Here is a 20,862-nt window from a genome sequence, read left to right on the forward strand (position 1 = left end):
AGTAGAGACCCAACCTGGACCGTTCTGACTTCTCCGCCTGGGAGACTCGTATTAGCGGCAGGTGTGGCTGTTCCGGAGTTTGACTGGTCACACGTGCGGGCTGACTGTACAGGTCCCGCGTTGGCTTTTCGGTGGAGTAGCGGGGCTGGCGGGAGGTGGGTTGGACTCGCGCTCTCACCTCCTCCCGAGGGTGAGGTCGGTCCCAGCACGTCTCCGAGCGTCGAGGACGGTCAACGGTCAGGTAGCCGCGGTCCTGCTGTTGCGCCGGTGGGTCCCTGCACGTTGGCCGGTGCCGCTGCGTTGCGGTTGTCGGGTAGCGATCAAACCCTAATTGGGTCTGATGATCTCCGCGATCAGATAGGTGGCCACCCCTCTCGATGTAGCCACCACGGTGTCGGGGCCAAGCGTCTTGTGCTCGATCGCGGTACCCGATGGGCTGGTATCTCGGCCGTGGGCGACGATCAGGTGGATCCAAGTGGTGTGAGACGTAGGGTGATTCTGGATCAGGCCACGACGGCGGGCAGAGTACTTCCACCCGGCTGCTCGGAGGGTCCCAACTGGTTACACGACGAAGTTGGGCCGGCTGGTAGGGACGGAATGGCTGTGTGGCCTGAGGGAAGTCGTATTGACGACGGCGATAGCCGGCATAGTCGTATGACATGTTGACGTACTGAATCGTGGTTGCGGTAGAAATGGTGGTGATTTATTTGGGGATATGGATGAACGCAGACGGAGGATGATGAGCTCTCAATGAAAGCACCAGTTGTTAAGGACTGTCCTCCTTAACGTCGATTTCCACACAAAATCAAGAAACGAGATGTCGTCGTTGTCGAGCGCCCAACGTTGGGTCGTGACTTGGACGGCAAAAAAAGGAGCGGTTGAGCGCGAGATCAGCCTCGTCGGCAACCTTAGGAGATGTTTCTTGTTTACTACTCAATTGAGCCAAAAGAATGATAATTTCATATATTGATTGAATGAATAAAAAAGATAACAGTCTATCCTATTTATCATGCTACTGACTTAATGAACAAAAAAACAAAGATATAGAAAAAGATATGCTAAATCCCTATAATATCTAAACTAAATAATAATAATAGAGGTTCGTATCATCCTCACTCTCTTAATGAAGGTAAATATGGTGAAAGTAAATACTTATACCTTCATTAATTCTGGGACTGTAAAAAGGGAAAAACTAAAGTTGAATATGTGATAAAATTACAATGTTGGCAATTAGGCCTAAAATCAGAAGAAGTTCCAATGCACTAACTTATTGGGCCTACCTAATAAGTTTCGAATGGCAGTAGTCCTAATTTTTGACGTTGTCAAGGTTTATTTGGGCCGATATAATGGAAATACAAAAATAGACATTTGCATGATCATAAGTTTTTAAGCTTATGTGATCGTAATAGTTTTCTTTAGAGATAATTATATCATTTATATTAGACTCTTCGAGAACTTTTAGTCAATATAACCTTTGAAACTAAAATATAAGATCTTGACTATTTAATTTTTTTCAATTATCTCATAATTAATAAAATTGTAACTGATATGACAAAATCAAAATATAATATGACCACAAAACAATGTTATTTTTGACAAAATGATATAACGCATTTTGAATGTTAATACCATGTAGTTTTGGTGTTATCTCCGTCGCTCGTAGAAGTGTTTCTTTTGAGTTTGGGTTTAACAAAAGAGTGAACTGCATCAAATATCTCGAACTTTTGCACTTCTTGTACCAGTGACCCCTAACAAAAAAATAGCGTTAAAGGGGCATAACAAAATATATAATCACAAACGAGGTTTTTTCGGACGATAACACCCCCAGGCCCTTAAAGGACATTTTTGTCAAATTACCCACAATGATGAAGCCGCCCTGCAAGCAACCTGTAGCAGCATGCACTGTGACTGAATTGCACAAAACTTAAATTATACTAATAACGTAAATAGAATGTTATGATTTGACACTGTAAACTTCAAACTTTTCAACACAATGTCAACACAGTGTATAATTTCAAGATTTTTATGTCAACACAATGTCAATACAATATCAACACAATATCAACACAATGTCAATACAGTATCAACCTTGACACTGTGTTGATATTTTCTGATGCTATTATTTTGTAATATGTTGACATTTTTTAATAGTCCAGATCATAGTTTGGAGTTTATACAATATTTAGAGTTTGCATTTGATTACATTCCTATTATATACTCTCTCCGTTCTATAATAGATGACACAATTTGATAATGAGACCGGATTTTAGTAGATGTTATTTTGTGTGTTGAGTGGAGAGAAAAAATAATAATGTGAGAGAGAACTTTTTCTAAAAAAGAAAATGTGACATATTTTGTGAGATAAACTAAAAAGAAAAGTGTGACATCTATTATGGGACGGAGGGAGTACATAATTGGACTTTTAGATATTTTACATTAAAAAACAACTTATTGACCTTTTATACAATTTAGAAAAATATTAGTAGTAGTATTTTCAAATGAAATATATACATATATTTAAGAAAAGATTGACTTTTTTTATTGAATATTGCATAACTATTTTTAGATCATGCTCAAAAAAATTCATAAATCTTCCTTAACATTTCTTTTTATTTCTATAAAATAATATACCATCAATTAATAATAAAATATACTTAGGTTAATTTAAATTTGATTCATACTCATTTAATTTAAGTTACTCAATCATAACATTCTATTTGACAAAACTCTGCAGGTCTGTGAAGATGCAGAGTAGGTGTGCTGGTTTGGCGGTCATCAGACTGAATTGCCCTTCAAGTCATTTGGGCATTTTCGTCCGAAAAATGGCTAAAAAAACATCGTTTGTGATTATATATTTTGTTAGGCCCCTCTGATGCTATTTTTTGTTATGAGTCAATGGTGCAAGAAGTGCAAAAGTTAGGGATATTTGGTTCAGTTCACTCTTAAGAAAATTGTCATAAATGAGTTAAATAAATCGAGAATAAAGTAGAAAGAAAAAGTAAGAGAAATGAAGAGAGAACAAAGTAAGTGGAAGTAAAGTAAAAGAGAAGAAATGTATTAGTACTACTTTTTTCGAAAAAAAGAAATGACTCAGCTACAATCGGACAATCCAAAAAAGAATACAACTCAGCTAAGACGGAGGGAGTCATATCTAATCTTACTACTTTAAAAAGGTGCTATAATTTTATATTTCAGTTTTAATTCAAAGCAATGCAGAGTTAATTTAAATGGCAATTAATTAGTCTATATATTTTATGTGTTATACTATTAATGAGGCATCTGGATAACATATCTGGGTTCCACTTATTGGGATTTTTCACTAATTTGTAAAACAGAAATCAGGTGTGTGAACCCTTTAGAAAGAGTAAAAAAATAAATACAAATATTTGATTAAAGCATCGACAATAGTTATAGGCTAGCAATAGCCTAGCAAAAAACTTCTCATGTCACATCATCATGTCCTTCCCACAGTCTAGCAATAGGCTAACCAAACAACAGTGTAGCAATAGCCTAGTCAATGTCCTAACTCTCCCGAAAAAAATAACACCCAAAACAACAACAACGAAATGAATTGGAGAAAAAAAAAACATAGAAAAAAATGGGAATATGATATTTTAGAAAAAAAAAAATTTAAAAAGTAAAAAAATCGGCTAGCCGATCGCTTGTCCACTCAATAGTGGACTAGCGGTCAGCTAACCGTGCTAGTCCGCGCCCGACCTCTCGTCCGTCGAGTTAGCCTAATGCAATAGTGGACTAACGCTAGGCTGTGGCTAGGGCGGGCGTTAGTCCAATAACCAATACTCCCTCCGTCCCAACTTAATTGTCACTCTTGGAGTGGGCAAGAGTTTTAAGAAAGATAAAGAAAAGTTGATTGAAAAAGTTAGTGGAATGCGAGACTCACTCTTTTATATTGGTTTTGTAATAAAATGTGAGTGAAGTGAGTTAGTGGAATGTGAGACTTACTTACCTTTTATGATAAAAATGAAATGTGATAATTAAGTTGGGATGGACCGAAATGGAAAAGAATGATAATTAAGTTGAGACGGAGGGAGTAGTTTACATATACACCAGTTTGACCATGTTTTTATAAATCATTTAATAAACATACAGCTTTTTTAATTCATAGTAAAATAAACACGATCAAAATTTTACGGTGGCTAGAAAAAAATACACTCTAGTACTTTATTTGAATCGAACTGAATCATCCGAACTTTGAAGAAAAATAAACTCGATCTATTCCGAAAATCTAAAAAACTCCTAACCGAATTTAATATTTCAATTTGATTAAACTCTTTCATATTACAAATATTTTGTTCACCCCAAATTTATGTTTTAGCAGTTAACCCAGATTTAGTCAACTCATATGTAGAAGGTTAGAAAAAGTGTATTTCAATATTTATAATGTGATAAAATGTGATGGTATACTAGGCATGATGTATCTTTATTAGAGAAAAGGAAAATAAGGCTACCTACCTTAAAAGTATGCAGCAGCTAGCAAGATACAATTATAAATTTATCGGATTTGTTATATATGGAGGAGAATATTATCGTTTAAATAAAACATCACTTCTCCGCCTCTCTAATCTCTTTGTCTTAGCCGCCCAAAAACATAATTAAAAGATAAGATAAAGAATTAGAGAAAACTATATAACCATATAAACCAATTCCACTATTCGCCGACTATATATTATTCTAATCAAAGAACAACTCATTATCAAGAAGTTCCTTTCTTACTTTGTTGAATTAAAAATAATTAAGCATCATGCAATAAAAAGCATCTTAGCCTAATCAAGACGGAAAAAATATTAAAAAAACACGTTGATGTGTGTTGTTCATCTCACAAGATAAGTGGCGAAAACATTTTTTAAAAGGAACTTTAGTTATGGACTTTTCATTGTTTATCTTTAGTTTTAAAAGATTAATACTACTATTAAGAAAAGAAAAGAAGGTTTGTGGCTGCAATTTGATTGTAGTGTTTTTTTGGGAATGAATTAATTAAGTAAAATGACCAACCAAAACCGACCACAAGTCTGGTGTCACACTCGGCATTGACATTATTGTTTCATTTTTGTAAATATATATGTTAGAAATAATGGGAAGAAATTCCCAAGCCGTGTACAGGCGGTACTCTAACTATTACAATCGAAAGAAAACTTGCAACAAAAGAGGAATGAAAATTACAACGGAAATAAAGCAAACCAAATTTATAAGTCGAGTCGAGGAAAGCCCTCTTTCCGCAAGACAAATTACGCCCCGACTAGTGCTCACGGAATGGCGTATTGCCCCCAAAGATAAAACGACTTCCTCCTAGCGTGTAGAAGCACCTCAAACCCGCTAGGCACCGGCGAACTTGATGGAGTTCCGAGAATCGAGCTAGACAATGCTCCTAAGATGCACACTATGATGTAGAGACCCTGAGAGAAAAGAGAGAATGTTTGTTGTTGATAGAGGATGGTACTTGAAAAGCTTGGCATTCAAGATACAACATAAAGAAATTAGAGGTTTACACAACTTGAAAGGCCATAGGTCTAGGCCATGTGAAAAGCCTCCAAAATCCCTCATGTTTTACACGTTTCCAACAATCCCCCACATTGGTTAGAGCGCTGTCAGCTCAAACCAACATAAGACATGTATGCATGCTGACTCTTTGCTCAATTCTCGAGAAACAATATTGCATTTGGAATAGTAGCTTGGGGCTTTGAACTTTCCATAGTCAATACTATCGGGCATACCGGCGGCCTGGTGGACGTGATGCCTTGAACCATTCCTCCTTGGTGTATACCGAGACAATAATATTGACACAATATTATTTACAAACTCATCAGTTCTCACCTTTGTGTCCATTACTGGCCATGGAACACCACTTTGGATTCATAAGTGATTCACATGTTGAAGCGGCCCACACTTCTTCACTTACATAGGTGATTCTTTTCCAGGTATCCTGCAATACCCACCTCCTCGAGGTTTCTAAGAATCATTAAAAGTCAAACTTAGCCTCTTACCACATGCAGGTTACAACACTCAATGCTTTCTAAAGAATGGACGAAGATTAAAATCTTCTGAGTGTTACAGCTAGATTTGTATAGCTTCGTTTTCCCATTGAACCAATCCCATGGGATCTCCAATCGTATGGTTGGGTTACCACTATACTCATCTTTTAAGATGTGGTTTTCAGTCCCATTCCTTTTAGCAATTTATGCATTTGATCACGGTTTAAACCTTTTGTTAACGGATCCGCTAAGTTATCAACTGACCTTACATAGTCAACTGTGATAACACCACTTGTGATCAATTGTCTGACGGTATTATGTCGCCGACGAATATGTCGAGACTTACCGTTGTATAAGCCACTATGTGCTCTCCCTATAGCTGCTTGGCTATCACAGTATATCACTACTGTCGGCACTGGCTTCTTCCAACATGGAATACATTCTAGGAAATTCTGAGCCACTCGGCTTCTTCCCCTGCTTTATCCAATGCGATAAACTCAAATTCCATGGTGGAACGAGCAATACACGTCTGTTTCGTTGATTTCCACGAGACAGCACCACCCTCCACAATGAACACATACCCACTTGTCGAAAATGAGTCTTTTGAATCAGAGATCCAATTTGCATCACATTACCCTTCAAGTACTTGGGGATATCTTGTGTACTGCAGCTCAAAGTTAAGAGTATACTTCAAGTATCTCAAAACCCTACGCAGAGCTTTCCAATGTTCCTTGCTTGGGTTGCTTGTAAATCGGCTCAGCTTATTCACCGTACACGCAAGATCTGGTCGGGTGCAGTTTGTGATAAACATCAAACTCCCTATAATCCTTGCATATTCTTCTTGAGCTACAGGCTCACCCGTGTGCTTACTCAAATGCACGTTGGGTTCGAATGGAGTCTTAGCTGGCTCACAATCGAACGAGTGAAATTTCTTTAGCACTTTCTCAATATAATGAGACTGTGTCAGAGCAATTCCCTCATGATTCCTTTTAATTTTGATTTCGAGAATCACATCAGCTAAACTCATATCTTTCATGTCGAAATTTCTCTTCAACATATTTTTGGTTTCGTTGATAATGGCACTATTGCTGCCCATAATCAACATATCATCTACATAAAGACACACAATAACAAAACCGTTATCTGTGTTCTTAATGTAAACACACTTATCACACTCATTGATGGTGAACCTGTTTGCCAACATCACATTGTCAAATTTTAAATGCCATTTTAATGGTGCTTGCTTCAACCCATATATTGACTTTACCAGTTTGCATACTTTACGCTCTTGCCCAGGCACAACAAACCCTTCGGGTTGTTCCATATATATTTCTTCTTCCAGATCACCATTCAGAAACGCAGTTTTCACATCCATTTGGTGAATATCGAGATTGTGCAAAGCAGCAATCGCAAGAAGCACCCGAATGGAAGTGATTCTCGTAACAGGTGAATAGGTATCAAAAAAGTCATGCCCTTCTTTCTGCTTAAAGCCTTGGACAACTAGGCGAGCTTTGTACTTATCTATAGTACCATCGGGCTTATATTTCCTTTTCAGAATCCACTTGCACCCTAAAGCCTTACAGCCTTCAGGCAAGTCTACTAACACCCAAGTGTTATTTCTCATGATGGATTCAATTTCACTATTGATAGCTTCTTGCCACCACGCTGCGTCTGGGCCAGACAGAGCTTCCGCCAATGACTTTGGTTCGTCATCCAACATAAAAGTTATGAAGTCGGGACCAAATGTTTTAGCAACTTTAACTCTTTTACCACGTCTTGGTTCAACATCCTCAAGACTTGACCTCGTCCTTTTTGGAGGATTAGAACTAGTGGATTCATCCATCATTCTTTCACTAGAACGATCCTCTTGCCTCTTGCAAGGGTAGACATTCTCAAAGAATATAGCATTCCTTGACTCAATCGTTGTTCCTTCAGCCACGCCAGGCACAGCTGATCTATGGACTAGGAAACGATAGGCACTACTATTAAGTGCATGGCCAATAAAGATGCAATCGACTGTTTTAGGGCCTATTGCAACTTGTTTCGGAGGTGGTACTTCTACCTTCGCTAAACACCCCCACACTTTGAGGTATGAATACGATGGTTTCTTCCCTTTCCACAACTCATAAGGAGTCACATCCCTACTTTTTAGTGGAATTTTGTTCAGGATATGATTTGCTGTTAACACAGCCTCCCCCCACATGTTCTGGGGTAATCCTGAATTAATCAACAAGGCATTCATCATCTCTTTTAGTGTTCGATTTTTGCGTTCAGCAACACCATTTGATTGAGGAGAATATGGAGCTGTGGTTTGGTGAATTATACCACTTGCATGACATAATTATGTAAACGGAGCTAAATACTCACCACCTCTATCACTTCGAACACACTTAATTTGACAATTAAGTTGATTTTCAGCTTCATTTTTGAAGTCTTTAAACGCTTCAATTGCATCATCTTTACTTCTTAATAAGTAAAGGTAATAACACATTGTGCAATCATCTATAAATGTGATGAAGTACTTTTTACCACCTCTTGTTTGCACAAATTTTAAATCACATACGTCTGTATGGATCAATTCAAGAGGTTTTGTGCTTCGCTCTACCGAATGGAACGGCAGTTTAGCCATTTTGGCTTCAACACACACTTCACATCTTTCTTGTGAGTTAAACTTATCTACTTTTAGTAAATTAAGATTTACTAGTCTTTTTATAGCATTTAGATTTACATGTCACAATCTATTATGCCATAAATCAGAGCTCTCAAGCAAATAAGAGAACGTGTCATCTTCCTTATTGCTTATTCCTTTTCCACGGTGAATGACCGTAACATTCAGCTCAAAAAGTCCATTCACTAGGTGGCCTTCACCTATGAACTTTCCATACTTGGTCAATAAAACCTTTTCACACTCAAAATCTAGTGAAAATCCATGATTTACTAGAAGTGAGCCTGATACCAAATTATTTCGGATGTCTAGGACATGCAGTACATTCTTAAGGGTAAGAACTTTTCCAAATCCTAATTTTAGGAACACATTACCCACACCAACCACCTTAGAAGAGGCTTGGTTTCTCATACGTACTTTTCTACCTCCAACAGATTTGTAGGTAGAAAAAACGCTTCTCTCGGAGCACACATGACATGTGGCACCCGTATCAACAAACCATTCATTTGTATTATTACCATGGTCCACGTCGGAGACCATTGCGATCACCTCGTGATCTTTGTTGTTTATAACAACACGTTCAAATAATTTGCACAATATTGTCTCCAACAATAAGTACACAATTATATCGAACCATATGTGCATTCGTATATTCAACGCCACAAGCATCCCAATTATTACTACCAAGTCTAAATTGGTCTTGCTTGTCAACTGACAAACGATAAACACAATTCTCAAAAGAATTGATCTCAGGGAATTAACCATTTCGTAGCCCATGAACATTGCGACTGTTCGTTTCTTCATTCCAGCTTTGGTGCTCATGTTTCCTCCAACTTCAATTGGTATAACCCTGTCTTAGAAGAGTACAATAATTTGTCTTGCGATTGTTAGAAATAATGGAAAGAAATTCCCAAGCCGTGTACAGGCGGTACTCTAACTATTACAATCGAAAGAAAACTTGCAACAAAAGAGGAATGAAAATTACAACGGAAATAAAGCAAACCAAATTTATAAGTCGAGTCGAGGAAAGCCCTCTTTCCGCAAGACAAATTACGCCCCGGCTAGTGCTCACGGAATGGCGTATTGCCCCCAAAGATAAAACGACTTCCTCCTAGCGTGTAGAAGCACCTCAAACCCGCTAGGCACCGGCGAACTTGATGGAGTTCCGAGAATCGAGCTAGACAATGCTCCTAAGATGCACACTATGATGTAGAGACCCTGAGAGAAAAGAGAGAATGTTTGTTGTTGGTGTCTTTCATATCCCTCAAATCCACCTATTTATAAGATAGAGGATGGTACTTGAAAAGCTTGGCATTCAAGATACAACATAAAGAAATTAGAGGTTTACACAAGTTGAAAGGCCATAGGTCTAGGCCATGTGAAAAGCCTCCAAAATCCCTCATGTTTTACACGTTTCCAACAATATATATGAGCTTCATCACTAGACCCTCTGTTTTGCCTTCCTATAATTTTCTGAATAAATTGGTATTCTCGGCGTACGCGAAGCGTCGAATTAAGTTTATAATTAGTCAATCAATCGAAATTATAAAATATATGTATATGAAAAACTTTTTTTAGTTTTTAAGATATCCTTGCCGTTGCCAATAACCAGATGACCAATCTCTCATCCCAATAGCTAATTTACTCGTTTCATATGAATAAGGAACGAATCACGCACCGATCATTGGTTTGAAAGGCCTAGATTCTACATTATCGCAAACGCTTTAGTTATTATACGGTGACAGCGACGGGTAGTCATCAGGAGAAATTGAAAATTAATAGATACTCATTTGCTATTCTTTTTGGGGTATATTTAATAATAAAAATATGTAATCCTCTCATTTGTTGACCCTTCCCTCCTCATGGTCGGCTATAGTATTAATGGATGATCGTGCTTGTGTGTATTATTGTATATAATGGATAATCGTGCATAGTTTAAGATTTCAAGTGATTGGAGCCTATTAGCATGTTGCATATACTCGATAATATTCATTAAGTTAAAAAATGGATTGATACGGTAACAAGGAATGCCCCCAAACGTCTGAATATTGAGCCCACACTGATCATTTCAGTTTCGTGCTTTTTTCCCAATCTGTCATGCTTTAACAAGTCATTGTTAATTATCAAATGCTATCCTTATATGCAAAACTAAATAAAAAGTCAACCAAAACCCAAAGGGTCCATTTGATTGGGTTTACCATAAATAGCATATGTAAAATTGGGGTTTTTAGATATCGACAAAAATAAAATGTAAGGATATGTTTGGTATTATAAATACAAATCAAAATGATTGTTTTACCCTTAATTCGAAATTTTCTTGTATTTAATTAGCTATTGATTAATTCAGGTAAACTTGTAATTAAATTACTTATGAGGAGATTGACCAAGCAATTAACTGATCGGCTAAAATTGTGATGGTTTTTTAGGGCACTCAATAAATAAAGCCTAGTATATTGGGGATAATTAATGATTAAATATGTGTTTAATATTTAACTAAACTTTTCTCTAGTTAGGCTAAACTTTTGGCTTATGCTATTATTTTTTCTTTTACTCGGTAAGTTCACGATTAAATTCGCGACCAACCATATTCAGACCAAATCCACAATATTAAAAGAGCAATTCACAATTAGACATGGAGTATTTTTTTTTAGTAACATATTCTTGTTTGTGAACTATGGTATAAAAATGAAAGAATAAATATTTTTTATCTACTTTGTAATATTGATGTTTAAATGAATATTTTCATTTTTGAAAAAAAAATTGATAAAAGTCATTTATGTGGAGTATCACTACACTCCACGAAAATGACACGTGGCAAGATGAGAAGAAATTGGAGGCGGTGTTTTACAGAGTGAGCATATATAAATAGAGTGGATGCACATATCACATACCACAAAACCATAATTTAGAAGCACAGCAAAGCATCAGATCAGCGTCAGACAATGCCGCTGGCTAGAATCACTCTCGGATCTCTGGCTGAGGCCAGCCAGCCCGACGGCATCAAGGCCGCCATTGCTGAGTTCATTTCCATGCTCATCTTCGTCTTCGCCGGCCAAGGCTCCGGCATGGCTTTCGGTACTAATCCCATTTAGTATAATACTATATTCATGCATCATCACCACCTAATTTTGCTTATTCAATTTCCTTCCCTCAACAGCCAAACTCACAGACGGCGGAGCAGCCACCCCGGCCGGCCTCATCTCCGCCTCCATAGCCCACGCCTTCGCCCTCTTCGTCGCGGTCTCCGTCGGCGCCAACATCTCCGGCGGCCACGTCAACCCTGCCGTCACCTTTGGTGCCTTCATCGGCGGCCACATCTCCCTCTTCCGTGGCCTCGTCTACTGGATCGCCCAATTGCTCGGATCCGTCGTCGCATGCTTGCTCCTCAACTTCGCCACCGGTGGATTGGTGAGCACATTATTCACTATTTGTAATTGATTCATCGATCTGATTCTGATCGTTGGTCATATGAATGCAGGAGACATCGGCTTTCGCGCTCTCATCCGGCGTGTCGGAGTGGAACGCCGTGATCTTCGAGATAGTGATGACCTTCGGCCTCGTGTACACCGTGTATGCAACCGCGGTGGACCCCAAGAAGGGCGACATTGGGACCATTGCCCCCATCGCCATCGGTCTCATTGTGGGCGCCAACATCCTTGCTGGAGGCGCATTCGACGGCGCCTCCATGAACCCGGCAGTCTCGTTTGGCCCGGCTGTCGTAAGCTGGACCTGGAACAGCCACTGGGTGTACTGGCTCGGCCCCTTGGCTGGCGCCGCCATCGCTGCTCTTGTCTATGAGCTCCTCTTCATCAACCAGAGCCCCCATGACCAGCTCCCTACCACAGATTACTAATTTATTTCTTCTCTTTCCTTTTTTTTTCCCTTTGTGCAGTGTCTGTTGTTTCCATTTTCCTCCAACTGTCTTGTATTATCATGTATGCTATCACTTGTCTTATTTCTTCGGAATCAATTCTCGAGTTTTTTCCTTGTTTATTCAATCATCATGTGTGATCAAGGGTGAATGCAAAATAATCTCCAGTGGGGATTATGTTTTCTAAAATTTTCTTCAATGACATGATTTAGAACAACAAATTCAAATGATATACTAGTGATATCCTAAATGGACTAAGAACAACAAATTCAAATGGATTTATAACGATCTATTTGTTCACTCTGTTTGAGTGTCAGGATAAGCAAGAGGAAATAAACACTAACGCTACCTTTTTTGAGGCAGCAGATTGATTAATAATGATCTATTCTCAGCTTCGCTTCTTCTTTTCTTGTTTTCCAAGTTTGGATCGACGTTGCTTGAATAAGTGAAGGTAAAGTTTCAACCACAAAAATGGATAGCAGAAAAGAAGAAGCTGCACAAAGAGTTCAATCATGAGTTTTGAGTAGGCTGGTTCAGGTAAAGAAACTATACTATCTATGAAGTAATCTTCTTTTTGAGGAAGTGAGACGTACCAGCACGAAGTTGTAGTAGCTGAATGGATGGCTATATGCATATAGATTTTCCTTCTTTATGAAGGGAAGCGCTTGGTACATAAGCCACACTGCAGCAACCATGGGCTCTCATTTTAGACCAGATATGTGAAACCACAACATTAAATACATATACTATTATTGAATGTTTAGAATGAGAACTAAGTAGCTGATAAGCTTACTTTCACCAGGAAAAACTCCAATAGGGTACAAGACTATGAATGCATTGTACCTAACAAAGCAAAGATTTACAATCAAATAAATGGGGGACTATATTTCCTCAACCTGCAAAAAGCTAATCAGAACATGTACCTGATTAAAGTGATCCATTTTGGTGAACTGCCGATGCAGTAGAGTGCATAATGTGAGTACCTGATCACCTACATCAGGAGACGTGATGTAAATGCCTTATATATGCAGCATAAATGACCATCAAGAAAGATAATGGAGGACATAACGTGATTTGGACTATTAATCAGATAAATTTTCCTTGACCACAAAACAGAAGTATCATAACTTCTAGAACCAGGCTCGTAAAATGCACACGGTTGAGTTTGTGAGGCCAACCAGAAACGGAAATCTGCAACCTTTTTCTCTATTCATTTGAAGTTCAGCAAAATACTAATCATGCTAGATTTTTGTGATTGAAACAGTGAGATGAGTAAACAGAAACGAATGCATATAAATAAGATAAAGGCTGAAGTAGATTTATGCTTATATTACTCACAGCTCCATGACTAACTTCAACATAGAATATGACATTAGCTTGTATTTCTGGGATAGGGAAATCAACTCAACGTCATAAGTCTGCGAACTACATGCAGGTAGGAGAAGATATCTGGTGTTTTCATTCGGTGCGTGAAATTGTTATACCTTTATCAAACCAGACATTACACCTTTTTCATTTCACTCATCAAAAATCTTGACTATTGCTTGCAGTATGTATAGTGCATTAGCAATTTCATACAGAAAACAAGACGATGAACTACCGACATATAAAGAGCTATTCATATCTTGATCTCATGTTAATTTTGAGTTCATTTTCACTTACATAAACATAATGAGGAATCAATAGAACTCCCAACTCACCTCAGATACACCCCAAGCAACAAATGTGATGAAAACCGACGGTAGTTCCTGCACCTACATCGGCACAATAAATTCCTGTCATTTTCTATCCCCACTTTAACTATTTTATACTACCAGTATTGTTTTTCCAGAACAAGTGCAAAATTGAAGCGTTTCGCTTATGGTGGGCCGGGGGGAGTACTACTAAAAGGGAAATACATCGGTTTGTGGCTGTTTTAACCTAATATTACTGCATTGCTCAAACTTTTTCCACAGTTTATATCGATACATATGCGACTTTAATGCAGTAACAACATTATAAAGTCGAGAGCCCAAACCTCTGAAATTCGACGAACAATAGCAAACAAAAAGTGAGTCCTTCCTCCCCATTGCATCAGAGGAAGCAACACACCACTCGGCACAATTCCTCAAATATTAAAATAGAGTACCGAAATTTAGATAAGTGTGGAACTTGGGTGTGACTAAAAATAGCAATATCATCAAATCTGAAACTCACCAACAGCCCCATGAATAACTTCCAAGAAGGCAAGACTTTGCAAAATGCCTTGACACCAAAAATCAAGAACAAAAACAGAAACTCATAATAATTACTCCCAATCTGCAAAAATAAAAATAAAAATAAAAAATTGTTGGTGGGCACTTACAGATTAGTTGACCGGCAGAAGAGAAGGCGCCATTGGTTGACTTGGAGGAAGACAAGTTGCTCAAAATTCTGAACAGAGATAAAGCCCTGTGAATTGAGACATAAGGGTCAGTGTGTGTGCTAATGAGGGTTGAGAAATGAGAAAGTAGGGGGAAGGAATCATACCATCCCAATGCTTGGGCGAGATTGTAGAAGAAGAGATATGCGCTCCGCAGTAGTGACATTTCCAATGTGTGGAGATGGAATTCTGTGTCTCTCAGTGTGGTTGGTTTCAACTACATAATTTATTTCATTCTATTATAATTTTTTAGGTAAAATCTCTATTTTTTGTGTACATACGTGATTTTTATTTTTGTCATATGAAATTTGTCATCAACAGGGAAATTTTGTTGCTGAACTCAAATTCAACTTTGAGGATGAATATACATCAATCGAATTTCTTTTGGCCAGTATGGTTGTCATTTTTAGCATAAAATCATAATCTGAATCTACTTTTAAATGGAACTATACTTATATGGTGAAACATACTACTCCAGTACTCCCTCAAACATCAATTGCCAATGATTAGACTTCCAAAAATTTGTGCAGACTTTTTCGAATTTAAACATTAAAATATATGGAGTGTAATTTATACATATCCAGGCTTTTAACAAGGAGTACTCAAATAAGCGATTTCCTATTCCGTATCCCTATCTATAAAAGGATATAAATGGCTTAATTATTTTGGGTTAATAAATATGGATGATATAATTGACTTTATATTTATTTTCTCAATAACAATTCTGGATTATAGATTTCATATTTTATAGAGTATATGATTAAAAAAATTAACTGCGTTTTATAATTCATTTATATTTTTGTGTACTACTAGTTGTATTTAATTTTCTACTGATATTAACAAAATTTTAGTGCTTACCTTTCCAATCCCAATTTGAAAAAGTATGGCCTAAGCATATGAAGGGTATTCTGGTAAATCTTGAAATATAAAAGAAAAGAAAATTTGACAGCGAAATTCATTTATAAGCCAAAACCCTAATCCTAAAACAACACTGCTCTCAACAGAAGAAAATAATCTTGCCCGGTGCAGCGGCGGCCTCTTCCTCCTCTTCCTTGTCCAGGTTATCCTTCGTCATCTATATCGCTAATTGCGCTAAATTTTATCGCAGCTCACTTTTTGTGTTGGTGAATTTAATCTTTCGTTCCTAAATGTTGGATCTATTGTTTTCACTTATACGTTTGTTTTGGGTAAAGGTATGAACTGCTTATCATTGTAATCGTAGTTGTGCGATATTTGGAGAGATTCGGTATTTCAAATTTTGGTTTCTTTTGGATGTTTTACGAGGTTTAACTCCTGTTCAATGTCGCTTCCGATTATCATGGGTTAAATCGAAGATTTAAACAGAATGGGGGACCAAGTTTATCTTTTTTTTAAGATGATAGTCTGCAATACTCGATGGTATCCGGGTAGAGTCCTTGGTTGAGAATGTTTTACAGTCTAGAGATACATCTGAAATATCTAAGCTGGGCAGAATTTGTCAAAAGCTTGATCATATGTTTGGTTTTATGATTGTGTCAATTGTTTTTTGATAGCATACTTGTTTTTTGCATCTTGTCTTCTCTCTAGACATAAAAGTTTCAGCTGTAGGCTTGATTTTTTCATTTTCAGAAGATTATGCGACAGTGCAATTCATTACAATTATGTCAGTTAATATGTTGATGCACATATTCAATATATGAAACTGTGCATTAGTTGCATTCTGTTGAATGCAATTTCTAGCTGGATCAGTGAAGTATATATGCAGATATTTATGTCGGATTACTGTATACTTTTATTCATGATGCACCCTCTATGCAAAACTATTTAGTTTGGCAGGAACTTTTATCTGGAATGTTGCAATGCATTGCACCTAGTCAACTCAAGTATTCTGTGCTTATAATTGGGATCATAAAATTATTTTTATGCCTACTCATTTTTGTCATTGTCTTTAATCAGGTAAGGCCGCTTCACAAGATGGTGAGAGTCAGCGTTCTGAATGATGCTCTCAAGAGCATGTACAATGCTGAAAAAAGGGGCAAACGTCAGGTTATGATCAGGCCTTCATCAAAGGTCATCGTCAAGTTTCTTTTGGTCATGCAGAAGCATGGTATAACTATTTTCCCAGAACCAGTCTTTATTTGGATGATTTCCTATCGCATGCATTGAACCTTATGTGTATGTCATTTCAGGATACATAGGCGAGTTTGAGTTTGTTGATGACCATAGGTCTGGAAAGATTGTGGTTGAATTGAACGGAAGGCTAAACAAGTGTGGTGTTATTAGCCCTCGTTTTGATGTTGGTGTGAAAGAAATTGAGCCTTGGACTGCTAGACTCCTTCCGTCAAGACAGGTAGAAAATGTTTTCTTGAATTTTTCTTTATCATAGCCGTAGACTATTAAGATTAGTAGTGCATTAAGCACAAAATATCATTTTGTATTGGTTCTGTTCTAGTTGTCAAACATTCATCTGTCTGTGAATAAGATTAGGAAAATGGTTTAACATTATTCATTACTTTTGATGCAGTTTGGTTATATTGTGTTGACTACCTCTGCTGGTATCATGGATCATGAGGAAGCTCGGAGGAAAAATGTTGGAGGTAAAGTACTGGGCTTCTTCTATTAAGCTGGCCATGATGTCTGTAGCCGTCATACAGTTGCGTGCCTGGCCCGTTTTTCTTCTCTATTGGTAGTGAATTCTATGTTAAGGTTGCAATGGCTTAGGTGCAGCTCTTTTTGGCTTCATGAACTGAGACATTAAGGATTGTTGTCGTTATAAATTTTGGTGAACTGAGACTATTGTTTTGTCTTGCGAGTTAATGCCTCATTTCTAAAACCACTTTTTATATTCATAAAACATGGTAGAACTTCTATGCTTTATAAATGCCGAGGTTTTATCATGATATATATGATTGATAAAATATATGATTGCATATTCTTATTTGTATTTCTATTGCTATGAAACTCGATGTTTTAATAGGTTATGAAGTAAGTCAACTTAGTTCAAACGATGGAAATTATCAGGGCTTGGGCTTGGGCTTGGGCTTGGGCTTGGGCTTATCTCAAAATTTAAACTATTTAGCGAACAATGGATAAGCATGTAGCCATATGCTACTACTTTTATTCATCTATGTTGATCCTTAAAAATCTGATCCACTGGCAAACTATGGATTAGTTTATTCTATTGCTTATTTGGGAGGTCCTATTAAACTTACATATTTCTAAAATTGTAATATCACTCACGCTCTATTTTATTTTTATTTTTATTTTTATTTTTATTTTTGTGTACTTTATTACACTATTTAACACACTAAACAAAATTGTAAACAAAATCATGTGTAAAAAAATGCTTTCATGTGAATCCTTTTTTATCTAAGCTAATTCTTAAAATCAATTTCTTTGAGTTTCTGTGTAATACTCTATCCCTATCTAATAAAAGAGTAGTTTGGGATGTATTTCCCAATAATAAATAGTGTCTGTGGCATTGTAAAGAAGGCTTAAAAATGAAATTTGTTAAGCTATGTTGGGATAGGATGGCGGTGGTGAGATGGGCAATCTGCTTAAATTACCTGATCTGTACAACATTCATCTACATCCCATAAATATTCGTTTGCATCTTATTCCGTATGGATTGGATATTCGCCCAAATTCCCGTCGTCTCATTTTATAATTGTAACATGCAGACACGTATGTATATATATATATAAATTAAAGAATATAATTAGTGTCGACGAAATTGAGATTGGTGAGGAAAGATGGTGTGATGGCTAGTGAATTACACGAAAGATTAAAAAAATGAAGTAGAAAGTGCGTGAAAGCAAACCCATGAATAGCACTATATATGAATTATCTGTTGTGGATTGCACCTTTATCATTATTTAAATTCGACTGTGTAATAATATGATAGCGATGCGCTCTATCCATGGCTCACAATCACCCAACAAACAGCCGTCTACCTTGACTTTTTTGTATATTTGAATTACTTGAATCTTCTCAGCTCCTCTGTTGGAAAAGTATCTTCTTGATTCCATTAAATTATGATTACCATCATGAAGCACACCATCCAACTCATTGAACAAGACATAAAGCATACATATTTATATCAGAACATGTAGCTAGACAGATAGGTACAAATTAAGAGAGGTTATTAGAAGCTAGCTCTCTCGTCTATTATTAGAAACATTCAAACCAAACTACCTGTGATTAACGACATGATAAGTAACTGCTGGAGCCCTAAACCTATACAAAAAGTTAGCACCTGCCAGCTTATACCTGAAAACGACACATATCAACAAATCTTCTTAATTACTATATTTATACCTTAAAAAATGAATGTTAGCCAGTCATATGGTGATTGTAAAAAGGGAAAGAATCGTAGTTGAGCATCTTGCTCTCTTCCTCATTAATGGACCACATAGCTTTGAGATCATTTGTGGGGAAATCCCATACTGTGATTGGTTGGGCTGTCAAGTTGCTGCTCTGCTCTATGTCCTTCCATATCTCATCCATGGAGTAGACATCCTCAGCAGCCGGCTTCTTGCTGACAAAGTCCTCCATCCCACCGGTGTCGTAGAAGCTGGGGCCTTTGGTTGTGGTGGAAGAGGAGGAAGTGAGGGAGGAGGTCGGAGATTGGGGAATGGTGGACTTCTTCTTCTTCTTCTGTTCCTGAGCCTTCTTCCTCATGTGGGTGCGCCAGTAGTTCTTGATCTCGTTGTCAGTGCGACCAGGTATTTTGCGGGCGATTCTCGACCATCTACCAGATAAATTCAGTTTAGCCACTACGACGGATTAGAGAAGGTAAACATATCACAAGCTAACCTGTTTCCCCATTTGGAGTGAAGTTGGAGAACGAGGCGCTCTTCGTGGGGGGTCATCTTGCCCCTCTTGAGGCCAGGGTGGAGGTAGTTGACCCAGCGGAGACGGCAGCTCTTGCCGGTTCTTTTGAGACCTAGGAATGGAAAGAAAGAAAGAAAGAAAGAAAGAAGGGTTTAAGCGAAGGGCGATGGAAGAAGGGAATCCATGCCCCAAACAAGCCTACCTATTTCGCGTCTCCCGCCACCTTCAAACCTGAAACTTGGGCTATGAAATCCCAGCGCCGGTCCCCGAATAAGTTCGCGTAGAACACCAACTGAACGTCCTCTTCTTCTGTCCATGGCCCCTTTCTCATTGACTCATCTTCTTTCCCCATCATCCTTTCTTTACTTCTTCTCTTTGATTTCTCTAGCTTGATTGTTTGTCGATGTGAGAGTGTATATATATATATATATATATATGGTAGTAGTACTACTATATTAATACTAGTAGTGGTGGGTGTGAGAGTGGGGTAGTGATGAGTGTATAGTAAATTATATTGTGGGGTGATATGTGAAGATGGTTATGGAAGGCAATATATATAAAGGTGGTGGGTGTGGATGGGTTTTTGTTTGCTTTTCTTCTAGATAAGTGGTTGATATGTTGACGTAACATTCATAAGTGGCCTTCCATTTGCATTTGCACCCGCGGTTTCATTCTCTTCCTCCCATTCCCATCCAATGCTCTACTATTTAACCACAAAAATATACCATATGTTATGCCATGTTTTATGGGGACTCAACTATTCACCTTATTTTATACTCCCACTCCACATAAAAGAGTACTATTAATTGCTTGGGATGCTTGAATTTGGATTATCTAGCTTAAGACAAATGAACAAAGGGACATTGTATGAGAAGTCAGACTGTGATGAAGAGATTTAAGCGACTCCCTTGATGATTACTATGCATAATCATGAATATGATTATGATTTCTTCGTCGATCAGAATTGGATCCTAACAATATTAGCTTAAAATATAGCGTAGATTTTAATTCCATAGAGATTTTTTAGTCGAACTTAAAAACATCACAAATATAGTTGTTTACTTAAGAGTCTGAGTCACAAATTCGAATAGTTTTAGACCAAAAAAAGCATTTCAAGAGGTTA

At 37.6% G+C, this 20,862-nt stretch overlaps 4 protein-coding genes across 5 annotated transcripts; 2 read left to right on the forward strand and 2 right to left on the reverse strand.

Annotated features, from left to right (window-relative positions):
* The first annotated feature begins 11,469 nt into the window (after positions 1–11,469).
* Positions 11,470–12,643, forward strand: LOC121740918 (probable aquaporin TIP1-2). Its single transcript, XM_042133580.1, has 3 exons — positions 11,470–11,730; positions 11,813–12,063; positions 12,134–12,643. The coding sequence occupies exons 1-3, from the start codon at positions 11,598–11,600 to the stop codon at positions 12,506–12,508; spliced, it is 759 nt and encodes a 252-aa protein (XP_041989514.1). The 5' UTR covers positions 11,470–11,597; the 3' UTR covers positions 12,509–12,643.
* Positions 12,644–12,776: 133 nt separating this feature from the next.
* On the reverse strand, positions 12,777–15,161 carry LOC121740919 (very-long-chain (3R)-3-hydroxyacyl-CoA dehydratase 2). The gene is made up of 9 exons (XM_042133581.1): positions 15,035–15,161; positions 14,871–14,956; positions 14,723–14,770; positions 14,544–14,632; positions 14,227–14,280; positions 13,450–13,517; positions 13,320–13,369; positions 13,120–13,208; positions 12,777–13,019 (listed from the first exon to the last, which is right to left on the reverse strand). Exons 1-9 carry the CDS (start codon positions 15,091–15,093, stop codon positions 12,915–12,917), a joined length of 648 nt encoding a protein of 215 aa, XP_041989515.1. The 5' UTR covers positions 15,094–15,161; the 3' UTR covers positions 12,777–12,914.
* Positions 15,162–15,901: 740 nt separating this feature from the next.
* On the forward strand, positions 15,902–17,760 carry LOC121810868 (40S ribosomal protein S15a-like). Its single transcript, XM_042211591.1, has 4 exons — positions 15,902–15,987; positions 16,863–17,013; positions 17,096–17,256; positions 17,431–17,760. Exons 2-4 carry the CDS (start codon positions 16,881–16,883, stop codon positions 17,527–17,529), a joined length of 393 nt encoding a protein of 130 aa, XP_042067525.1. The 5' UTR covers positions 15,902–15,987; positions 16,863–16,880; the 3' UTR covers positions 17,530–17,760.
* A 1,211-nt stretch (positions 17,761–18,971) lies between these two features.
* LOC121742277 (transcription factor MYB48-like) lies at positions 18,972–20,404 on the reverse strand. Of its 2 annotated transcripts, none has more exons than XM_042135374.1 (3): positions 19,971–20,404; positions 19,722–19,851; positions 18,972–19,656 (listed from the first exon to the last, which is right to left on the reverse strand). In XM_042135374.1, the coding sequence occupies exons 1-3, from the start codon at positions 20,092–20,094 to the stop codon at positions 19,239–19,241; spliced, it is 672 nt and encodes a 223-aa protein (XP_041991308.1). In that variant the 5' UTR covers positions 20,095–20,404; the 3' UTR covers positions 18,972–19,238. The 2 variants fall into 2 exon arrangements, with proteins under 2 accessions (XP_041991308.1, XP_041991309.1); XM_042135375.1 differs by having other exon boundaries at positions 19,942–20,401.
* Between the last annotated feature and the right edge of the window lie 458 nt (positions 20,405–20,862).

Source organism: Salvia splendens, chromosome 7, assembly GCF_004379255.2.
Source record: "Salvia splendens isolate huo1 chromosome 7, SspV2, whole genome shotgun sequence".
Taxonomy (NCBI): domain Eukaryota; kingdom Viridiplantae; phylum Streptophyta; class Magnoliopsida; order Lamiales; family Lamiaceae; genus Salvia; species Salvia splendens.

Excerpts from the sequence above, each read along its gene's own strand:
- LOC121740918 (XM_042133580.1), top strand. The coding sequence starts at position 11,598 with ATGCCGCTGGCTAGAATCACTCTCGGATCTCTGGCTGAGGCCAGCCAG. Across the intron at positions 11,731-11,812 it reads AGGCTCCGGCATGGCTTTCG|CCAAACTCACAGACGGCGGA; the intron begins GTACTAATCCCA and ends TTCCCTCAACAG. Across the intron at positions 12,064-12,133 it reads ACTTCGCCACCGGTGGATTG|GAGACATCGGCTTTCGCGCT; the intron begins GTGAGCACATTA and ends ATATGAATGCAG.
- LOC121810868 (XM_042211591.1), top strand. The coding sequence starts at position 16,881 with ATGGTGAGAGTCAGCGTTCTGAATGATGCTCTCAAGAGCATGTACAAT. Across the intron at positions 17,014-17,095 it reads TTTGGTCATGCAGAAGCATG|GATACATAGGCGAGTTTGAG; the intron begins GTATAACTATTT and ends ATGTCATTTCAG. Across the intron at positions 17,257-17,430 it reads GACTCCTTCCGTCAAGACAG|TTTGGTTATATTGTGTTGAC; the intron begins GTAGAAAATGTT and ends CTTTTGATGCAG.
- LOC121740919 (XM_042133581.1), bottom strand. The coding sequence starts at position 15,093 with ATGTCACTACTGCGGAGCGCATATCTCTTCTTCTACAATCTCGCCCAA. Across the intron at positions 14,281-14,543 it reads TTGTTCGTCGAATTTCAGAG|GTGCAGGAACTACCGTCGGT; the intron begins GTTTGGGCTCTC and ends GTGCCGATGTAG. Across the intron at positions 13,020-13,119 it reads GCTACTACAACTTCGTGCTG|CTTCTTCTTTTCTGCTATCC; the intron begins GTACGTCTCACT and ends CTCTTTGTGCAG.
- LOC121742277 (XM_042135374.1), bottom strand. The coding sequence starts at position 20,094 with ATGATGGGGAAAGAAGATGAGTCAATGAGAAAGGGGCCATGGACAGAA. Across the intron at positions 19,852-19,970 it reads TTTCATAGCCCAAGTTTCAG|GTCTCAAAAGAACCGGCAAG; the intron begins GTTTGAAGGTGG and ends TTCCATTCCTAG. Across the intron at positions 19,657-19,721 it reads CACTCCAAATGGGGAAACAG|ATGGTCGAGAATCGCCCGCA; the intron begins GTTAGCTTGTGA and ends TTTATCTGGTAG.